This window comes from Mesoplodon bidens (assembly GCF_964165515.1).
Source record: "Mesoplodon bidens genome assembly, chromosome: 5".
Taxonomy (NCBI): Eukaryota; Metazoa; Chordata; class Mammalia; order Artiodactyla; family Ziphiidae; genus Mesoplodon; species Mesoplodon bidens.
Window position 1 is genome coordinate 138,697,656 of NC_138161.1, and position 22,245 is coordinate 138,719,900.

At 36.7% G+C, this 22,245-nt stretch overlaps 1 protein-coding gene across 1 annotated transcript in view; it reads right to left on the bottom strand.

The window, feature by feature from the left end:
• Positions 1–22,245, bottom strand: part of SLC25A36 (solute carrier family 25 member 36) — a 37,805-nt gene that overhangs the window by 14,665 nt on the left and 895 nt on the right. Inside the window, exons 2-3 of the mRNA XM_081236106.1 lie at positions 5,767–5,931; positions 1,693–1,770 (exon numbers count right to left, since the gene is read on the bottom strand). Coding sequence (XP_081092232.1) covers positions 1,693–1,770; positions 5,767–5,931 — 243 coding nt within the window. The remainder of the gene's footprint in view (positions 1–1,692; positions 1,771–5,766; positions 5,932–22,245) is intronic.

Consider the following 22,245-nt stretch of genomic DNA (forward strand, 5'->3'; position numbering starts at 1 on the left):
GAACTGACTCAAGTGATCAAAGTATATGTTAAACAATTTTGAGATACTGTGCTATATACCAACCTATACTACACAAAGAGTAGTTCACAGCACCCTTTAAAAGAACAATTGCAAAAGAAATCAGTCCCATCAGGTCAGATCTTGTTTTCTAACATTTGTAAACATTCCATTAAATTTGTAAATATTTTCCCTGTTAACTCATTGACTGTGACGTCATGCATCCCAACTACCTCCTCACTGTTTAGCTTTCCAGGCATTGAGTTACTTGCTTGCTGTATCAAATATCCTGCTATTGCCCAACAATCCTGATTATCTGTCCAATAAGGGAAAGAGTAAACAAACAAGTAAAAATGGGGAGAGTATCACTGCTGTGCTTTTTTAATGTGCTTAAGAAAAAAAGGAAGTTAATATGACTGAAAATGAAACATCCTACTTCACGAAAAAGAAAAAAAAAGGATACATTGAATGGTAACAAATTAGCAAGGGGAATAAATAATGCATTACTAGCAATGAATAAGAAAAAAAAGCATCCTAATGAGAAAATGGGCAAGGAATATACATAGGTAATTCACAGAAGAGAGATACAAATGACAAATAATTACAGGAAGGAGGATATGAAAACAGCAAAATAAAACAAATGTATATTTAAAAATAAACCAGTGAAAAATCATGTTTAGTCTATTTGGCAAGGACTAAAAGACATGGATAGTAGCCAACATTGGTAATATGTGGATAAAGAGCAACTACCTCACTATCTGAGAATAAAAAGATGGCATGCCTTTTCAGAAGGCAATTGAGCAATGTTCACTAAGTTTAAATGTTCATACGCCCTTTTATCCAGAAATTCTACTTTTCGGTAACTATCCTAAAGAAAAATACCTGCTTAAATACTCAAGGATAAAGGTACAGCTATGTTCACAAAACCATGTTTTTAACAGCAAAAATCTGGAAATAAATCTAAAGGTTTATCAATAAGGGATCAGTCATACTATACAATTTTTAAAAGCTTCACTTATTTTCACGGAAAAAGCTTCAAAACAAATTTGGTGAAATATGATTCAACTTACGTAAATAATAATAAGTCTACATATTATGCTTTTTATGTGCATAAGCCAGAAAAATTAATGGAAGACTATAATGGTGGTTATGTACGGGGAGGGAAGAGGAGTAACTGTGTGGACAGGTGCACACGGTGAGAGGCGATGGTTTAAGGTAACATGTCAAGCTTTACACTTTTTTTAGTCTTTACAATAAGAATGAAATTTTGGATCATTTTAAAAAAAGAAAGAGCCCATAAAAAGTTGAAACCCAATAAATAAGATATGGATCTACTACACTGTTTGAATACAGAGAGCTGGGTACACATTTTCACTCTGAATGTGAACTCTGCAGTGTTCTATCATGGAAGAAGTCAATCTAAGATAAAAAGAAATCATAGAAAAATGACAAATGAATGTATTAAGGCCTTCTTGGTTTCTTGAACTTGGTGCAAAAACCGCTTCACAATGATCTCACTAAGAGGTCCTCGGAACCTGCACACGGTACATCTGCCTATCCTTTCAGATGGCTACTGATACCCATTTGTTATACCAGAGTGCTTTATCTTGATTTCTCTTCAGGATCCCCCCTCATGAAGCTTGAAACAAGAAAGACTGCCACAATTTGATTAACTTAAATGAATTTTTTTTTTACCTGGAAGGGGCCACCCCCACTAAATTGGGGCCTAATCCTCTAAACAGGGAACGAGGCCCTTCTTTTTCCAAGATCACCCTGAAAGAGAAAAATAGTATTTAGAAATGTCCTTCAAAGTGTGCTACTTTATTTATATAGCAAATGTAGAGTCTAAATTCGCCATGTTTGCACTATAACATGTTATAAATACTCTTTTGTCAGTGTTGCTCACTTATAAAAATCTGTTTTTCTTGACAAAGTATAAATTAATAAAGATTGATAACAGATTTTGTAGCAATAATAAAAAGAACTCCTTTCAGATTCTTTCCTCAAAGTTTTCAAGACATAATTATCAATATAGATTTCTACATTTATTTTCATATGATCATGCTACTCTTATCTTCAATCTCCTCCATTTTACTACCTTTACCAGCAAATTCAATTCCCAATTAGAAATGTAGTTCCCTCCTAGTATTTGAGGTCCTTTCCTTGATATTGGACAACTCCCTCATACTGCAGCATTATCTTATCCAACCATTCCAGTGAAATGCCATGGCAAAATGTATCACCCTAACATCCTTTAGGGTACTAAAATGGTTAGTCTGCTCCTATTTCTTCCTCTACTAAGTTAACATTTACTATATTGAATAGGTACTGTATAAAGACTAAGCAGAGTAAGGAGACAGAAAAGAGGGTAAGGCCCCTGCCACTGAGAAGTTTGCTATCCAGTGGTGGAAAAAAGAATTATATTGAAATAAATAATTTAACAGACCATATCAATAAGCAAATACTATACAAGCTAGATATATATGCCCAGTAGGAAAAGGAACAGAGGCATGTCCAAGTCATGGAAGGCTTTCTGAAGGTGAGTTATTAAATGAAGTTTTGGAGTAAGAAACAAAGATTGAGGAAGAGTAAGTATTTTAATTCAGACTTAACAGACTGGGCCAGTGGTTCTGAAGCACCTATATACTTAAGAATGATCTCTTCAAAGGCAGCTGAGCAGAATGGTTAATTAAGGGCCTGAACTGTGGGGACGGACTTCCCAATATAAAGAGCTCAATTTTGGTAAGTAATGACTTTTCTCTTATCCTTAATTTTCATCAGCAGTAAACAGAGAAAAACAGTACTTTTGGGGGAAGGGGGCAGGTAGGGTGGTGGTTACTATAAGGAAGAAATAAGTTAATTAAAAAAACAGCTTAAGACTTCCCTGGTGGCGTAGTGGTTAAGATTCCGCCTGCCAATGCAGGCGACATGGGTTTGAGCCCTGGTCCGGGAAGATCCCACATGCCACAGAGCAACTAAGACCGTGCGCCACAACTACTGAGCCTGAGCTCTAGAGCCCGTGGGCCACAACTACTGAAGCCCATGTGCCTAGAGCCCATGCTCCGTAACAAGCCATCGCAAAGAGAAGCCTGCACACCGCAATGAAGAGCAGCCCCTGCTCGCTGCAACTAGAGAAAGCCCGTGCGCAGCAACGAAGACCCAACACAGCCAAAAATTTAAAAAAAAAAAAAAGAGAGAGAGCTTAAAAGAGTACCTGGCTCACAGTAAGCACTTGATAACTCTTACTATTATCATTATTAGTGGAACATTTGTTCAAAATGCGAATTTCTTAGATCCCACCCTCAAAGTATTCTTGATTCAATAGGTACAGGACAGTGCCCAGCAATCTACATTTTTACCACGCCACCAGATGACTGACACAGGTGATACAGAAGCACTTAAAAAAGAAAGAGAGACAAAAAATTTATTTATTGATTTGGCTGTGCCAGGTGTTAGTTGCGGCACACAGGATCTTCACTGCAGCATGCATGTGGGATCTAGTTCCCTGACCAGGGATTGAACCTAGGCCCCCTGCGCTGGGAGCGCAGAGGACCACCAGGGAAGTCCCCAGAAGCACTTTTGATAAAACTAGATTAGACAGAAGCAGAATTAAGAATGAGAAATTGTAGAGCACATTTTGAAAATTTCCGTGTTTGCTCGCCTTTTCTGTTAATAATCTCTTTGAGAAGTAAAGAAAGGTAAGTGTCCTTTAAAAAAAAAACACATTTGCAAACACTCACAATTTTGCATACAATTTCACCTAATTTACAGACCTCTTGAAGCTCATCCAAGAGCCCCTAAGAAATTGACAAAGCCTGGGGGGAATTCCCAAAGTTCCTGGTTAAGAAGCCATGAAACACTTCATAGCCACTAGGATGGCTATAATCAGAAAGACAGATGGAGTAAAACAAAGGTTGGTGAGGAATTTTATTTTATACTTTATTATTTTTTGGCAAGGAACTGGAAATCTCATTCATTGGTGGTGGGAATGTAAAATGATGTATCCGCTTTGGAAAACAGTTTGGCAGTTCCCTAAAGTGTTAAATATAGTAACCATACAACCCAGCAATTCCACTCCTAGTATATCCCCCAGAAAAATAAAACATGTGTTCCTATAACGGCATTACTCATAATACCCCAAAAGGGGAGACAATGCAAATGGTTCATCAACCAATGGGTGGATAAATAAAATGTGGTACATACCTATACAATGGAATATTTGGCAATAAAAAGATATTTGTTACAACACAGATGAACCTTGAAAACATACTAAATGAAAGAAACCAGTAAAAGACCACATACTATTTAATTTCATTTATGTAAAATGTCCTGAATATGCAAATCTATAATGACAGAAAGTAGATTAGTAGTTGTTGCCTAGGGCTAGGGGGAGAGGAAGAGGAGAAAATAGGAGTGACTGCTAACAGGAAAGGGCTTCTTTTTGTGGTGGTGATGAATATGTTCTAAATTTAGAGTGTGGTGATGGTTTGAACAACTCTGTGAATATACTAAAAACAACTGAATTGTACACTTTAAATGGGTGAATTTTATGGTATGTAAATTATCTCTCAAGAGATGTTGGGAAATTAAAAACCAAAGGAAGAAACCATGAAACAGATTGATTAGGACAGAGCCCCAGAGTAGGGAAAAAAATGGGAATAAGAGTCAAGAGAGTTTAAGGCAAGAGAATGCAGAGTTGGAAGCCATCTGGATACCGATGACAGGTGAAACATTAAACTGTCTCTTAAATGAGAAATTAAAACAGAACCCAGAGGGATTCCTACAGTTCCTCTGAGGAAAGTCAGAGAAGGCAAAACCACTGAAAAATAGAATAAAAAATATATAGTATTGTCACAAAGGTCAAAGGAAGAATTTTAAGAAGAGGAGCATTACATTCGGTAATAACTGTCAAAGTCATGATATTAAAATACTCTATTATTAAGCAGATAGAAGTATATATCTACAACAATGGCATTTTAACCCCAAATTGTTAACAATTTTATTCTACCTGCTCATGTACTTAAGTAAATTTGAAAAAAGAAGAGTGATGAAATCTTTTGGTAGTGAAAAACACACAGTATGAGTTTACTTGCTACTACAAAATAAACACTACTGAACTAAGCTCAAATAGATTATGTCCCAACTGAGCTGATAAGACAGACACACAAGGCATTCAGTTACATACCTAAGTTTAAACATATAAAACTCAATTTCAATAGTTTTGAAATTTCAAATCTAATTTGTAACACAATGAAGTATGGTAAAATGTAAAAACACATCTTTTTCAAACCATTAAGAAATGCCGAACACTGAAGTACACTTTAAAATCAGTAGAACTCTGCTTTAAATCTTAGTTATATTTAGGTTATATAAAAATCAGACTGACATTAATTGGATGTACTTACTTGTGTGAGCACTTTGAAAATTAAAAATACACATAGAGTTAGCATTTAACATGATCACATTTCAAAAATAAATGAATTTATTTAAACAAAGCAAAATACCTATAATGTCTTGAGAAAATAAATCCACTGGATAAATGTAGAAAAATACTCCAAATACACATGATTTGGAAATGATATTACATTTTATATTATCCAACTTACTGTTCCTGTCCATTAGGGATTATTGTTTCTACTGAATTTATGGGAGTAATTCTGTCATTAAGTTTGTAAAAACCTTTTTAAATATGGCAGAATATAAATAAACAAACATAGGCATCATTAAGGTAAAGCCGACAGAAAAAATTCATGAATACTGTGCTCTCACTTTAGACAATGGAGAGGTCCAGGAGACACTACTCGATTGACACTGGCTCCAGCCATGGTGTTCAGCTGAACTTCAGAGATATAAAGTGTCACAGAAGATGACTGCAGCCGTGTTTTTACAACTTCCAGTGGACATGTCAGAATAGCTCCCACCGTACCACCACATCTACAAAAAAATGCAAAGAACAAAACTTATCTACTTAATTCACAAATTAGTACACACGCGCAGAGCTGTGAAACAAATGAACAACTGGGGCTTTGCGAAGGTACTAAAATTTACGATTTTTGATTTTAGAGGACGAAATAATTTTTTAAATGTTTCACTTATTTGACTGTATACAAACACCTTTAGTAGTTAAAAGTAACTGAGATTAATATCTACCTAGCAAGAATAATTAGCTGAAGATTCCAAACAGTGGGTGTTACTACTGAAATTTACTGGTACGTCACATCATAGCTTTTAAACACTGTTCTAGGGCTTTATTTGGTCCTCCTTGCCCAGATATTACGTGTGTTGAAACCTAGACCATTATTTGACGTATATCCTATTTTTCAAACTCCTATCCTATCTTTCAAAATTCAAGAAATGGTCTTGAGAGCAATACGAAATAAACCACTGATGGATAATCATACATGTCCCCTTATTTTAAATATCCAAATACTCAGAGGCATTTCACCTACAAATAAATAAGGAATTTGAGTCTCAAAATCTGTATGTTAGGCTCACCATGTGGGAATCTGTGCGAAGTAGGTAGGCTTAGCTAGAAGAATCCAATTTAAATATAAGGACTGATCACCAAAACAACAACAAAATAAAAGCTCTTAAATGATATTATTTAAACTTTTTAAAGGTATATAAGAGACAGGCTGAGTAATTATTCTTTTTAAATGCAAGACTGGAAAATAATTTTCTCTTAAAGCATTAATAGCTACTCAATGGAGTTCTGAGAACTGTTTTCTAACCGGAGGAAAATCACTCAAGAGACCTCTTACTGCGTTGAAAGAGAAAAGCAGACTGAGTCAGAAGTAACCTGGACCTCCAAAACAGGCATTAGAGCAAGAAGAAAAACAGCCCACCACAGAAAGATACTAAACAATTCTACATATAGAATTTTAAAAATGTGTATATACAAAAGATATAATAAAAGGGAAGTAGGCATGAAAACGATACCATTCCAAAAAAAGTTAAGATAAGAAATCATTAATAAGAGTATTTCATAGTAATTTAACAGTACATGCCATCAAGAAAATAAAATTGAAACAAACTTTATGCAATAAAAGCGAAAAATTAACACAACAAATGAAAAACAGACAACATCCACATGTAAAATAAAACTTGATTCTTACCTCATATCATATTTTAAAAAGTAACTCAAAATGGACAATACAGAACTTTTAGAAGGAAACATTTGGAGAAAAATCTTTTTGACTTTGGGTTAGGCACACATTTCTTAGATTGAACAACAAAAAGCAAACGCATGAATCATAAAAGAAAAAACTGATAAATTGGACTTCACCAAAGTTTAAAAATTCCACACTCTGGAAGAAACTGTTAAGAAAATGAAAAAACAAACCACAGTCTGAGAGAACTATTTGCAAAACACTTATCTTGTAAATGCTTATATTCAGAAACAAAACTCAAAAATAAAAACAACTAAAAAAAGATGAACAGATACTTCAACAAAGATATATGGATACAAATAAACACAGAAAGATTTTTCAAAATCATTTTTCATCAGGAAAATGCAAATTAAAACCTCAATGAGGTACACTGCACATCCACTAATGGATAAAATTAAAAAGATGGACAATAACAAGTGTTGATACAGAGCAACTAGAAACCTCAAACACTGCTGGTGGGAATGCAAAATGGCAGATTGTTTTTTTTTGGGGGGGGGCCACACTGTGTGGCTTGCAGGATCTTAGTTCCCCAACCAGGGATTGAACCCCGGACCAGCAGTGAAAGTGCAGAGTCCTAACCAGTGGAACACCAGGGAATTCCCGCAAAATGGTAGATTTCGGAGAAAAAAAAAAAGTTTCAGTTTGAGAAAAAGTCTGGTTTCTTACAAAGTTAAACATATTACTGCTGTACATCCCTGCAATCCCACTCCCAAGGTGTTGACCTGGGAAAAATCACACATACAGGCATACTTTAGAGAGATGTAGATTCAGTTCCAGACCATCTCAATGCAGTGACTACCACAATAAATTGAGTCACATGAATTTTTTGCTTTTTTAGTGCATATAAAAGTTATGTTTACACTATACTGTAGTATATTAAGTGTGCAATAATAGCATTATGTCTAAAAAAAGTACATCTTAATTTTTAAAAATGCTGATCAAACTTGTAAGTTTTTTGCTTTGAAAAAACAGATGAGTTTCTTTTTTAAATTTATTTTATTGACATATAGTTGATTTACAATGTTATATTAATTTTTACTGTACAGCAAAGTGATTCAGTCATACATATATATTTACATTCTTTTTCATATTCTTTTTCATTATGGTTTATCACAGGATATTAAATACAGTTCCCTGTACTATAAGAGTAGGACCTTGCTGTTTATCCATTCTATATATAATAGCAAATTTATAAGCTTTTGCACAGCGAAGGAAACCATAAACAAAATGAAAAGACAACCAACAGAAATGGGGGAAAATATTTGCACATGATGCAACTGACAAGGTATTAATTTCCAAAATGTACAAATAGCTCATACAACTCAATATCAAAAAAAAACAACCTAATCAAAAAATGGGCAGAAGACCTAAATAGACATTTCTCCAAAGACATACAGAGGGCCAACAGGCACATGAAAAGAAGCTCAACACCACTACTTATCAGAGAAATGCAAATCAAAATTACCATGAGGTTATCACCTTGCACCAGTCAGAATGGATATCATCAAAAAGTCTACAAATAATACATGCTGGAGAGGGTGTGGAGAAAAGGGAACCCTCCTACATTGTTGGTGGGTATGTAAATTGGTGCAGCCGCTATGGAGAACAGTATGGAGATTCTTAAAAAACTAAAAATAGAGTTACCATATGATCTAGCAATTCCACTCTTGGGCATGTATCTGGAGAAAACTCTAATTCAAAAAGATACATGCACCCAGTGTTCATTGCAGTACTGTTTACAATAACTAAGACATGGAAGCAACCTAAATGTCCATAAACAGATGAATGGATAAAGAAGATGTGGTATTATATACACAATGGAATGTTACTCAGCCATGAAAAAAAATGAAATAATGCCATCTGCAGCAACACTAGATGGACCTAGAGATTATCATACTAAGTGAAGGAAGTCAGACAGAAAGACAAATGTATGATATCACTTTTATGTGGAATCTAAAAAAAATGCTACAAATGAACTTACAAACAAACTTATGGTTACCAAAGGGGAAAGGGAGAGTGAGGGATAAATTAGAGCTTGGGATTAGCAGATACAAACCAGTATATATAAAATAAACAACAAGGTTCTACTGTACAGCACAGGGAACTATATTCAATATCTTGTAATAAACTATAATGGGAAAGAATCTGAAAAGGATATATATATATAAACAACAATCACTTTGCCGAACACCAGAAACTAACACAACATTGTAAATCAACTATACTTCAATTTAAAAAAAAAAAGAGAGAAAAGCATGTAATTTATTTAATGTAAGTTTTATGTGGAAAACTTTGTAAGAAAACGAAGACCCTAAGAAGTGGCTAAAACTGAGCATTTTTATGCTAGGTTTGATGAAGAATGGAAAATCGTGGGAAAATGTGACAGGACAGAAAAAGGGTATGAGCAAAGAAATAAAAATGCTGCTGGGAAAATGGCTCTGATAGACTTGCTCAACACAGGGTTGCCACAAACCTTTGTTTTTTTTTTTAAAAAAGGCATTATCTTCAAAATACAATAAAGCCAAGTGCAATAAAACGTGCTATGCCTGTATATGTCCACACAAAACCTGTCCATGAACGTTTACAGCAGCTTTACTCTTAATAGCCAGAAACGGGAAACAACCAAAATGTCCATCAACTGATGAACGATAAACAGACTGTGGTCTATTCATACAATGGATTACTGCTCTGTAATAAAAAGCAGCAACCTGGATGAATTTCAAAAACATTATGCTAACTGAAAAAAACCGGCACAAAAGGCTTTCATTTTATAACATTTTCATTTTTATGACATTCTGTAACAGGCAAAAAAACTAGAACAGAAGTAAGATCAGTGGTCACCAAGAGGCAGCTGAGGTGGGAATAACTGACCGCCAAGGGCATGGAGAAATTCCTGGGATAACAGAAATGTCCTATGTTTTGATTATAGTATAGGCACACATCATTTTATTGTGCCTCACAAGTACTGCATTTTTTTTATAAATTGAAGGTCTGTGGCAACGCTGTGTTGTTAGATGATGGTTAGCATTTTATAGCAATCAAGTATCAATACATTTTTTTGTTTGTTTTTTTTGGCAGCGCCTCATGGCTTGCGGGATCTTAGCTCCCCAACCAGGGATCAAACCCACGCCCCCTGCAGTGGAAGCGCAGAGTTCTAACCACTGGACAGCCAGGGAATTCCCAGCAATCAAGTACATTTGATCCTTGAATAACTTGGGGGTTAGGGGTGCCGATCCTCTGCACAGTCAAAAATCCATGTATAACTATATAGTCAGCCCTCCTGTATCCGTGGTTCCACATTTGTGGATTCAATCAACCATGGGTTGTGTAGTCCTATGGTATGCATTTATTGAAAAAATCTGCCTGTAAGTGAACCTGTGCAGTTCAAACCTGTGTTGTTCAAGGGTCATCTGTATTTTTATATAAATTTATTTATTTACTTATTTATTTTATTTTTGGCTGCGTTGCGTCTTTGTTGCTGTACGCGGGCTTTCTCTAGTTGTGGCGAGCGGGGGCTACTCTTTGTTGTGGTGTGTGGGCTTCTCATTGCGGTGGCTCCTCTTACCGCGGTGGCTTCTCTTATTGCAGAGCATGGGCTCTAGGCACGCGGGCTTCAGTAGTTGTGGCGCTTGGGCTCAGTAGTTGTGGCTCATGGGCTCTAAAGCGCAGGCTCAGTAGTTGTGGCACATGGGCTTAGTTGCTTCGCGGCACGTGGTATCTTCCCGGACCAGGGATCGAACCTGTGTCCCCTGAATTGGCAGGTGGATTCTTAACCACTGTGCCACCAGGGAAGTCCCCGGGTCATCTGTGTTTTTAAGTTAAGGTATATACGTTGTTTTTTTTAGACATAATGCTATTGAACACTTAATAGACTATAGTAAAGTATAGTATAAGCAAACCTTTATATGTACTAGGAAACCAAAAAATTAGTATTTCTCAAAAATTCCACTTACGACTTTAAATAGGAAATTAAAAAATTTAATCCCCCAAAATAAAAGATCAAAACCATGATTATATTTTCAGAAATCAAGCGTCAATTAGACAAATAGTAGGGCCATAAAAGATTTGAAACAAAATTAAGCAAGCCAAGGGAGACTTCTACACTCAATGAATAAGAAACTGATATTTTTAAACAGCTATGAAATAGGCTTAAAAACCTAATTATAGGGCTTCCCTGGTGGCGCAGTGGCTGAGAATATCTGCCTGCTAATGCAGGGGACACGGGTTCGAGCCCTGGTCTGGGAAGATCCCACATGCCGCGGAGCAACTAGGCCCGTGAGCCACAACTGCTGAGCTTGCGCGTCTGGAGCCTGTGCTCTGCAACAATAGAGGCCACGATAGTGAGAGGCCCGCGCACCGCGATGAAGAGTGGCCCCTGCTTGCCACAACTAGAGAAAGCCCTCGCACAGAAACGAAGACCCAACACAGCATAAATAAATAAAGTAATTAATAAACTCCTACCCCCAACATCTTAAAAAAAAAAACAAAAAACAAAAAAAACCTAATTATATATAAGGCCCAAGGAGAATCTTAAAAACAGAAGCCATAGTTTATTTATGTTAATTGTTGAGGCTAAGTAGTAGAGATATGAATCACAGTATACACTTTAGTATATACTGCAGAACTCAAGAGAGCCTACATGGTAGACCACACTGTATTCACACTATAGTAGTGATTTATTTATAGTAACTCATATTTGTTTTTAATTCAAATCTGCCTAGCTTTTTGAAAGCTGTTTAATACATTTACTTTGTAAGCTTATTGAACATAAAACCCAATAGACCCCAAATTTGTAATAAACATGCAAATTTATATTCTGTAACACCTAAAGAATATGTCCTTGGTTTTCACAATGAACATGAATTACTTCCATAATTAAAATAAATAAAAACAAGCAAAAAGCAAAGTTATCACATTCACAGCAATGACTACCTATATCATACTCAGTCATTCCTGGTTCCGAGAGAATAAACACATTACACAAAGAAAACAACCAACTAACCTACCAGGGAAGAACAGTATCTATGCCTCACAGGCTTGTTGTAAGGATAATATACGATACATGATATAACCCATGACGTGACACATAGAAAGTACTCAATAAGCATTAGCTACTGAAGTTGTCAGCATCTGTTACTGATTATAGCAACTAAATTTCTTAACAGAACTATTACGAATACTTTATGGCAGAGCACAGACATATACTATGATTCCTAAAAAAACCAATTCAATAAATAAAATACATGACGATCTAAACTGTACAGAGCTGTGGGGGGAGGGCGGTGTAAGTGGGTGTATACACAAGCACTTACACTGTCCTGAAGCAGTTTTACATTATAAAATGCAATAGGTATGTAGTACAGGAGTGACACTCCAGTGTTTCTCATGCTGCTTTTATCTTAGTCATTTTAAAGTAATTATTTTGTAAACTGAAATCATCATAACTGATGTAGAGAACAAAACTACTGTTGTCAATAAACATTTAAAAATCTCTATGTATGAAAGCAGGATTAATTACATTAGTTTATCTCTTCACCATGTCAAAAATCTCACTGTCTAAAGGAAAATGCCACAAGGACAAAGAGAGGAGAAATTAACACGATTTCAAGCAATGAAGCAAATGGGAAAGATTAACTGCCTTGGAAAAGAGGAAGAAAGGCTTGCAGAAGGAAATACCAAAGAGAAGCAAACAGTTTTGCCCTGCTGAACTCCTTACAACAGGCCTAATGACTAAGGGCACCAAGTACTCAAGATGGAGGTAAGGCTAAGAATTTAAAACAGAAGGACTGGCTGACAGGTAATGTAGCAAAGCTAGGATACCCAGGAGGTATTCTCTTCCTCCCCACCATGGGTAAAACTGTATTCCAGGGCAGAAGCCTAATTTTCTGAAGAACATGAACTCAAACTGTGAGCTCAGGTTTAATGGGTACAATGGATGCAAAAAACCCACATCAAGTTACAATACTGCAATCTTTCATAATACTGGAGACAAAGATCTCATGAATTTCTAGAAAGAACAAAAGGTCGCATACACAGGAAAAGTCATAATAGCATCACATTACTCAACAACGGCAGAAAATTACTTATTCTAGAATTCTATGCCAAACCTAACTATTAAGCAGATAAAATAAGAAGTTCCCACTGGTAAGGAGACAAAGGGGAAGGGAGCAGGGAAACGTTGGTTTTTAGTATCTTTCAGCAGCTTTTTTTAAAACTATACGTATACATTTCTTTATTTTTAAATAAATGTTTAATCATAATTTTAGCAGTAAGTATCCTTTAAAAACAGCACGGGTTTTTAACTGGAGAATGTGGTGGATGTTTCTGGGACCCAATGGACTCCATGAGAAAATGATGTATTTGCGCCAGTGTCTTTGACTCAGAACTCCAAAATAAATCCAGAATCTTGACCACCTCTCACCATTTCCACCCTGGTCTAAGCCACAACATTTTGTCGAGGTCACTGCAGTAACCTCCTAATTGTGTCCCTCTTCTTCTACCCTTACCGGATTCCCTCCAATGTATCTTCAATACATAAGAGTGACTTATTAAAATCTTGTCAGATCAAGTCACTCCTCTGCTCAAAGCTTTCCAAAGACTTCCTGTGTCATTCAGAATAAAAGCCCAAGTCCTCACAATGGCCTATAGGATCTAACACAATCTGATCTTCCCTGATTCCTCCTGATCTCATCTACTATCCACCTTCTCACTCCCTCTGTTCCAACCATACTGGCCTCTGCTCTAATTCTAATTATTAGAGTTTAACACACCAAGCATGCTCTTGTGGTACTGGAGGCTAACAATCATCAGTTCGAAGGGAGATCAAAGGATAAAGAGGCCTTCTGATATCCGACTATCCTCAAGTCTCACTGGTTCTACATTCTAAACTTCCTCTTATATTTCCCCTCACCATCCCCACTGCAAGTGCCTTAAAGCAGGGCCTCATTTTATTTCTAGCCTTCTAGCTGGTCCTGAGTCCCTTCTGATCCAGTGATGTGGCCAATGTGTCAAGATCAATTGCAAGGTGTCACCAAAGTAATTTGCTACTAACGAAAGTACTAAGTTGGATGCTTTACTGTTAAAAGAAAAAGTTACAATTCAAAGTCTCTCACTCATTTGCTTTAAATGCTTTGATTAGCAAAGAATTCCAAGGAGAGAACAGTCAAGTTTGATTGCAGAAGAGCATATAAATGTGTTATTCTGTAACATCAAAAATCTAGAAAGGGGACTGCTCTGGTGGTGCAGTGGTTAAGAATCCGCCTGCCAATGCAGGGGACATGGGTTTGAGCCCTGGCCTGGTAAGATCCCACATGCCGTGGAGCAACTAAGCCGGTGAGCCACAACTACTGAGCCCGCGAGCCACAACTACCGAAGCCCATGCACCTAGAGCCCGTGCTCCACAACAAGGGAAGCCACCGCAATGAGAGGCCCGTGCACTGCAACTAAGAGTAGCCCCCGTTCGCCATAACTAGAGAAAGCCCACACACAGCAATGAAGACCCAATGCAGCCAAAAAAAAAAAGATCCTGTTTAAAAAAAAAAAAATCTAGAAAGGGGGTTTCTAAGGTTATGAAACAAAACTGTTAAATGTCCCTATACCCTTGGTATATCCACGTTAGAAAATCTCAACTATGTATTCTTCATAAAACTATTTGGATCAATGCTAATTTTAAAGTTTCAAAGGCAAATGTCATACCTTTTAAAGATATGAGGCCAAGGCTGCTTGGTGAGAGTCAGGTTATCATATAACTATGCACTGATTTTAGAGAATATTTAAGAATTGTTTAACATGGTTATCACGAAACACCTTTACAAGACATTTAAAACTATTCTATTTTCATGTTTGAGAAATTATACAATAAGTAAATCAAGTCACCCCAGGAATTTACTGGAATGTAGACACATTTTTAGCCTATGCTAATTTGGGAGTGTAAATGTCTCAGAACTTTCAAGTGTTGCTTCTACTTGTTTACTGTATATAATGAAGGTAACATTTTTTGACATGCCAGGGGTTCTGACTACTCAAGGGCTATGGATTCCTTGAGTAAAGCAATGGCTAAAAGCTGCTTAGAATGGAAATTTTTTTTTTTTTGAAGCTAGGCACAATGTAACAAAGAAACTGGTTAAAAAAACAAAACAAAAAAATCTGGGAAAATAGATCTTTAAGAAAGAGAAAGGACTCTGAGGGCCCTAAAATACTCTCCCTCACCCAAGTTACAGCAACACAAGAATCAGAAATGTGGGAGGCTGGGGGAAGATAGGGAAGGGGAAAAAGAAATTGTTCACTAAGTAAACATGAGTATCAGGCAGATCAGTTCAGCCATGATGCCAAGAGTCATAAATCCCTAGGTCAGTGAAAATGCAAAACCTGATCAGCAGGATAGCCCCAAGGGCCTGAACCACTAGATTCAGTTCCCCTGGCTTTAGAGAACTTTACTAGCCACACCTATGGAGGAATTTAAGGTGCCCCAGGTTTCTAAGGAAAGGATGGCTCAAGGAAAAGAAACGGGATTCTAAGACTGTGGTTGTTACACATATATCTTTGATTCTGACCTTTTGAGCACGTTATGGATCAGGACACATGTTTTGAATAGGCAAGGTTAATTTATAAATGGACAAAATCTATTCTGATTGGGTCCACAATATTTGTGTGTATGTGTGTGTACGTATATACACACATATATATGTATATGTAGGTACTTTAGAAATATATTTCTGTTAACATTAAACAAAACTATTTTGTCAGACAACTGCAGTGTCTAGCTTTGTAAAGCAAAGTGAATACATTAAAATATTTTGTCATTTTTCTGCTGCAGGTAACACTCCCCTGTAATTTCCTAATTAGGGCATTAGTCAAATTAAGAAATACCGCTAAGAAAGAGATTCATTAAAATGTTAGCTATAGGGACTTCCCTAGTGGTCCAGTGGTTAAGAATCTGCCTTCCAATGCAGGGAACGAGGGCTCAATCCCTGGTCAGGGAACTAAGATCCCACATACCATGGGGCAACTAAGCCACGTGCTGCAACTACTGAGCCCACACGCTCTGGAGACTGGGCGCCACAATTAGAGAGAAGACCGCGTGCAGCAATGAAGAGCCCTCCTGCTGCAACTAAGACCCGACACAGCCAAAATTAGATAAATAAATATTTTAAAAAGTTAAAAAGGAAAAAAAAAGAAATGTTAGCTATAGAGTTTTGCAATCTCAAAACATGTAGCCTGTCTCTGAAATTCCATAAAAATCATTTAGGAAGTCTTACTAAAGATTGTTTCTCTGACAGTATATTTGTAGAGGTTATTTCTTCTGAAGCTTTAATGTTCGGGCAAGAAACAAATTCTTGAAGAATGAAGGACATATTCTACATACTTGACAGACTACCTTATGAAAAGTCAGATATAAGAGTGGTTGAAAATAATGGTATTTGGCTGGGGGGGTACATGTAGTGTTTCTCATGCAGGAAAACAATTAACAAGCTAGGCTTATTTGAAATGCTAAAGCAAAATCAAAACACTGATAAACTGAAAAAAAAAGAAAATGTTAACCAACAACTTTGATAAACATGGAAACACAGAGGAAAGCCGTTATCATACAGCCCAAGATGTAGATGTATAGTCTTTAATGTAAGGAAAAACAATGATATCAGGACTAAAATTCACCACAGAAGCAAAATATGCTGAGGGTATGTGGTAGTTTTAGTAAAAGCAACTCCCCCCCACCCAAATTACTGCTTTGTTTCTTTGATCCCCCTTTGCAACAAATCTCAAAATCCTATTTACTGTCTCTAATTTCTCTCCCACTCCCATCAGATTTCCCTCCCCCTGCTCTGCCTTGAAAACTGCTGATCAAGGTAACCAAGGTCTCCACAATTGATAAATTCAATAATTAACAGCTCTCAGACCTCATCTTAATGGACAATAACATATGTCCTTCCTAAATACTGTATATTTGTTTCTTCATTTGACTTTCAGAACACATTTTCTTGGTCACTTTTTAAGTCTACTTTGCTGGTTCCTGCTCTTCTTCTGATCTCTTTTGCTGAAATTTCCTCTCTTCTGCTCTATATTCACTCCCTTAGTGACCTCGTCTAGGCTCATGTCATCATCTATGTTCCATTAACTATTAAATGTGTTATCTCTAGTCCAGAGCTCCTTCCTGGAGTTACCTAATATAACCATCCTAAACAACTGGCTTTTTGACTTCTCTACTTCTCAAATTTTCGTCTTAAATGGAACTACATACTGATCTTCCCCCACCCCAACCGTATGCCATCCACAACCTTCCCATCTCAGTTAACAGCAATTCCCTCCCTCTAGGTGCCTGAACTAAAAACCTTGGAGTTATTCTTGACTCTTCTGCACACACCACATACAGTACATTACAGCCTTCTCTGAAGAACCGTTACCTCTCGCTTTGATTACTCCAGTAGCCAAATCATTTCCCTACTTCTGGCCCTGCCCCTACGTACAGTCTGTTCTAAGCATGGTGCGACCAGAATTTGGCTTTAAGACTCCTGCAATGACTTTTCCCATTTCAGAAAAGCCAAAGATCTTCAATGGCCTAACAATGGCTTACTACTCTGGCTATACTTGCCTCATTTCAGTGCTCCTACCCTACTTAGGGTCTTTTCACTGCCTGTTCCCTCTGAATAGTTAACTCCTCTCCAGGTCTTTGTTCAAAAGCCACCTTCTCAAAGAGACTCTATTATCCTCCTACTTAGAACTACAGTGCACCCCCATTATTCTCCTTTATCCCACTCCACTTTTTCCCCAACCATGGCACTGAAACCTTTTAATTAATGATATAATTTACTTAGTGTAACAATTCAACGCTCCCTTTCAGATAACTGTGGATATTTTTCAATATTACATTAAAACTGGGCATGTGGTAGGCTCTTGAAATTAGCTGCAATATGGAATCTGAACTATACCAATAAACTTTTCATATTGTTACATTAAAATCCATTGCTTTATTTTACATTCTGAATCTTTTACCTATGCACTACTCTATAACATCATGCGTTGGTTATTTGAAAACTATTGGTTCACTGGATTATACAGGTCTTCCAAGTGTAGATACGTTTTGTGATACAATATTTTAAAAATTACATTTTCTATCTATTCTAGATTTCAAGGGACTTCCCTGGTGGCACAGTGGTTAAGAATCCGCCTGCCAATGCAGGGGACATGGGTTTGAGCCCTGGTCCCGGAAGATCCCACATGCTGCGGAGCAACTAAGCCGTGCGCCACAACTACTGAGCCTGCGCTCTAGAGCCCGCGAGCCACAACTACTGAAGCCCATGTGCCTAGAGCCCATGATCAGCAACGGGAGAAGCCACAGCAATGAGAAGCCCGTGCAACACAATGAAGAGCAGCCCTCGCTCACTGAAACTAAAGAAAGCCCGCGCCCAGCAACGAAGACCCAATGCAGCCATAAATAAATAAATAAACGATTAAAAAAAAAAGATTTCAAAAATTCTAATTTTTGCTTGAAAAATCAAATTTTATCATATGGCAACAAATGTTATCATTTGTTGTGGTTTTCCTTGAACCAACAGGCCCACTTCTTTCATTTTTTGAGAAAATGTCTGCCAAATATTCAAGTCTGAATTGTCATAGTCTCTCTATCAACTGTTCTTTCAAGAGTGGTTCTCATGAAAAAGGAGGCTAGTTCAGCTTAAGGCTGAAACAATTGTAGAAATGCTTTACTCATGTTTCCCATTTGCCAAACAGAATTATGAAATGAAGATGTGTACTTAAGAGTCAAGATTTTTTTGGGGGGGTGCCGTGCCACGTGACATGTGGGATCTTAGTTCCTTGACCAGGGATTGAACCCACGTTCCCTGCAGTGGAAGCGTGGAGTCTTAACCACGGGACCACCAGGGAAATCCCAAGAGTCAAGATTTAAAACATTAATTTTTACTGCTTCAAGAACATTCTTAAGAGACCCTGTGTTTTTAAATTGCACGTGCTAGTGACTACTAGCACAGTCTGGTGATGCCGCCTGGATGTACACTAAGGTAACAGCAGCTTCACCAGTCATTGCTTTTGCACCATCAGTCCAAATCTCAACTCAGTGAAAAGGCAAGTAATGTGTTAGTACTTTTATGAGAAGAGCTTTAACGTCTCAGACCACCAAAAAGGTCTTGGAAACTCCCAGGCGTCCCTGACCCACAATGCTATACTACACTAATCCCCTTACAGGAAAATAAGTTTGAGAATACATCAGGATAAGCAAATTACCTTACTCATGCAATCTATTAGTAAGAATTAAAATGTATTTTTAAAAAGAAAAAAAAGGTTATAAAAATTATGGAAATAAGGCTAATAAAAAATGTAGACAAAGTGTAAATAAACCACATTATACTTTTAAGTAGTCTACTTCTGCCCTGATTTTACAAGGAAACAGGTGCAAGTAATTTAACAAATATTATGACAAAATTTCTACAGAATCAACGTAGATCTGACACCCAAACGGAGTTTCTTACTGAATAAATGAAAAATAAATGGTTTGATAAATGAATGGATTGATTAATTCCAGGATATAAAAATAAACCATTTCTTAGATAATCTGAAATTACTAACTATATGTATTAAGCTCTCACTGTCACAGGAGCTACAAAGGAAGGAAATTCATCCACTTAAAGGGTGAAGGTTTATTCCTCTCATTTGAGGCAATCTCTCTCTCAAATGGAAAAAAGCCCAAACTGCCTCTTGGTGGACATATGCAGCTGACACACAACTGAACAATATAGATCTATCAAAGAATTTAAAAACATACTGCTTATGTCTTCATACATAAACATATAGTGTTATTAAAAGCATAGCTAAAATTAAATCATATTTACACCCTTTTTGGGCAGTTGTGAGTAGCCTCCGTAACTCAATCAACCTAACCGATGACCTTACAAACTCTGAATATTAACCCTGACAAAAACATAATGGGACCAAAGGGTGTGTTAAAGAAAGCACGAGTTATGCATGTGAGTCGGTCACCCAGACCCAAGGTCCAGTGTTAGTGTTTCAAGTTTTCCTGATTTAATAATACATCTATAAGGCTACTAGAAATGTGAGATCCTGATAAACACATATTTGAATAAATACAATTATAACCATCAGGAAAACAATCCAAAGGCTCCATCTTAAGACAATTTTTGTCTAAAGATTAAATGCCACTGTGAAAGGTTATTGGTTCTTGCACAACGGCTAATAAAAAGATCTCTCGCCTTTTCTCTATCTTGTTATTATTAAAGTAAATTATAAGTTTCCTAACTCCTAATTTACATAATTCTATCATGATAAAAAAATGAAATCTAGTTTTCTATGAAGAACGTCCAAAAAATGATTGCCTAAATATGCAACTTTGAGATATACTAGACATCTTCAATTAAGAACAATGTTACCCACAACTCAGTTTGCATTTCCATAATGCTTAGCATACAGATTTCCAGAATATTCTATAGAAATTTCATACAGAAATAGAAATTTCATAATCTATTCTAAATGATTTCATTTAATATAGAGCTGGGAGGTTCTTCAGAGATTATTTTAACTCATTTTACATGTATGAAAAGCTGTTTAATATTGGTTAAGAAATTTTTTATACCTTGGTATTTTCCCATATTTTGAAGGGGCTAAACCAGATGATCTTTACCATCCTTCCTAGTTCTACTGTTTCTCTAAAAAAAGGTAAGCCAAGTCTTACTGAAATGACTTATGAGACCACATATAAACATGAAATCGAGATGGGATGCAAAAGAAGAAAATTTATAAGGCTGAGTACCTATCTTGTGTCAGGACCTATAAACAAGTACTTCATTTAATACTCTAAAAAACCTGCATATGCTAGGTTCTTTTTTGGGGGGTAGAGGGGCTCCTAAATCTATTTGGGTTTAGATGCTGCAAAAATGCCCCATTTCTGTTTTTAAAGAAAACGCTAACCATAAGGGCCTTGACATGCATTAGTAACAACAACGTGACTGATGATCCTAATCCAAACTGGGAAGTTAGTGCAATCAAGCTAACATTTCAAATAAATATGCCCTATTTTTAACAAAACTTGACATCTGAATCTTGAATGCACATCAATAAAAATGTTAGGACCTAGAATAGGGCCTTAGAGATCATTTAGTACAACTTCTTCATTCTACAGATGAAGATGAATTAAAATCAAAGAGCGTGTCCATTTTTTGCTCAAAATAGTGGCCAGAAGTAGATGTGTGGTCTCCTAACCTTCAAAAATTACCTTATGATCTAATTACAGGAGGGAACCCAATTATTTGCACAAGACATCTTTAATAAGAACATCTACATGGCTAATGGTTTTTAAAAAACGATTTAATTTGCCAAGATTATTCTTACGTATCAGAAATATAGAAAGCAAACCCTGCCTAAACCCTGTCTCACGAATAAATGAACAGTATTAAATGAAAAGTATTTTAATGCCAGAACAGTGCCTGGCCCATTATTGGTGTACAATAAATGTTTGTTCAATGAATGTGCCAACTCAAGGAAAGTACTGTCATCACTGGCAATAGAGTCCACACGTTTAACTCCAATCAAGCCACTGTGAATAGAACCGCCTGTGTATTACTTTAAGATTCTTAAAGTAGTCGATTTAAAAAAAACTGTATGCTTTAAAGGGATGCGACTTTATATGGTCATAATGGCAGCAAAGAGCCTCAGCATAATTCACCGTAGTCATTTTTGATACGACTATGATCCTACAGATAAGAAGTAACTCCTAAATTTAAAATTGCTACGACTCTCCAAATAATTTGGAAAGAACCACCTAAAAAGGAGACTAAACTGGGTGAACAAAAGATCTGTAGCACTCAAGTTGGCCATCAGGGAACTGAGACTTCAAGTTTAGTCTTAATCTTGTACGCACAGTAACTACTGCCAAAGCTTCTGACCTCTCCCCTACCCTCCACTTTCTCCGTTTAAGCAGACGAAAAGCAGCGGGTACGCAAGACGCCTGGTTCTCAGGAATAGAATCCGACCCTAGAAGCACTATCGCTTTGTAGCGCATCTCGCAACCTGGAGAAAGGAAAATTTCCAAGACCTAGAAACCTACAGCTATTGC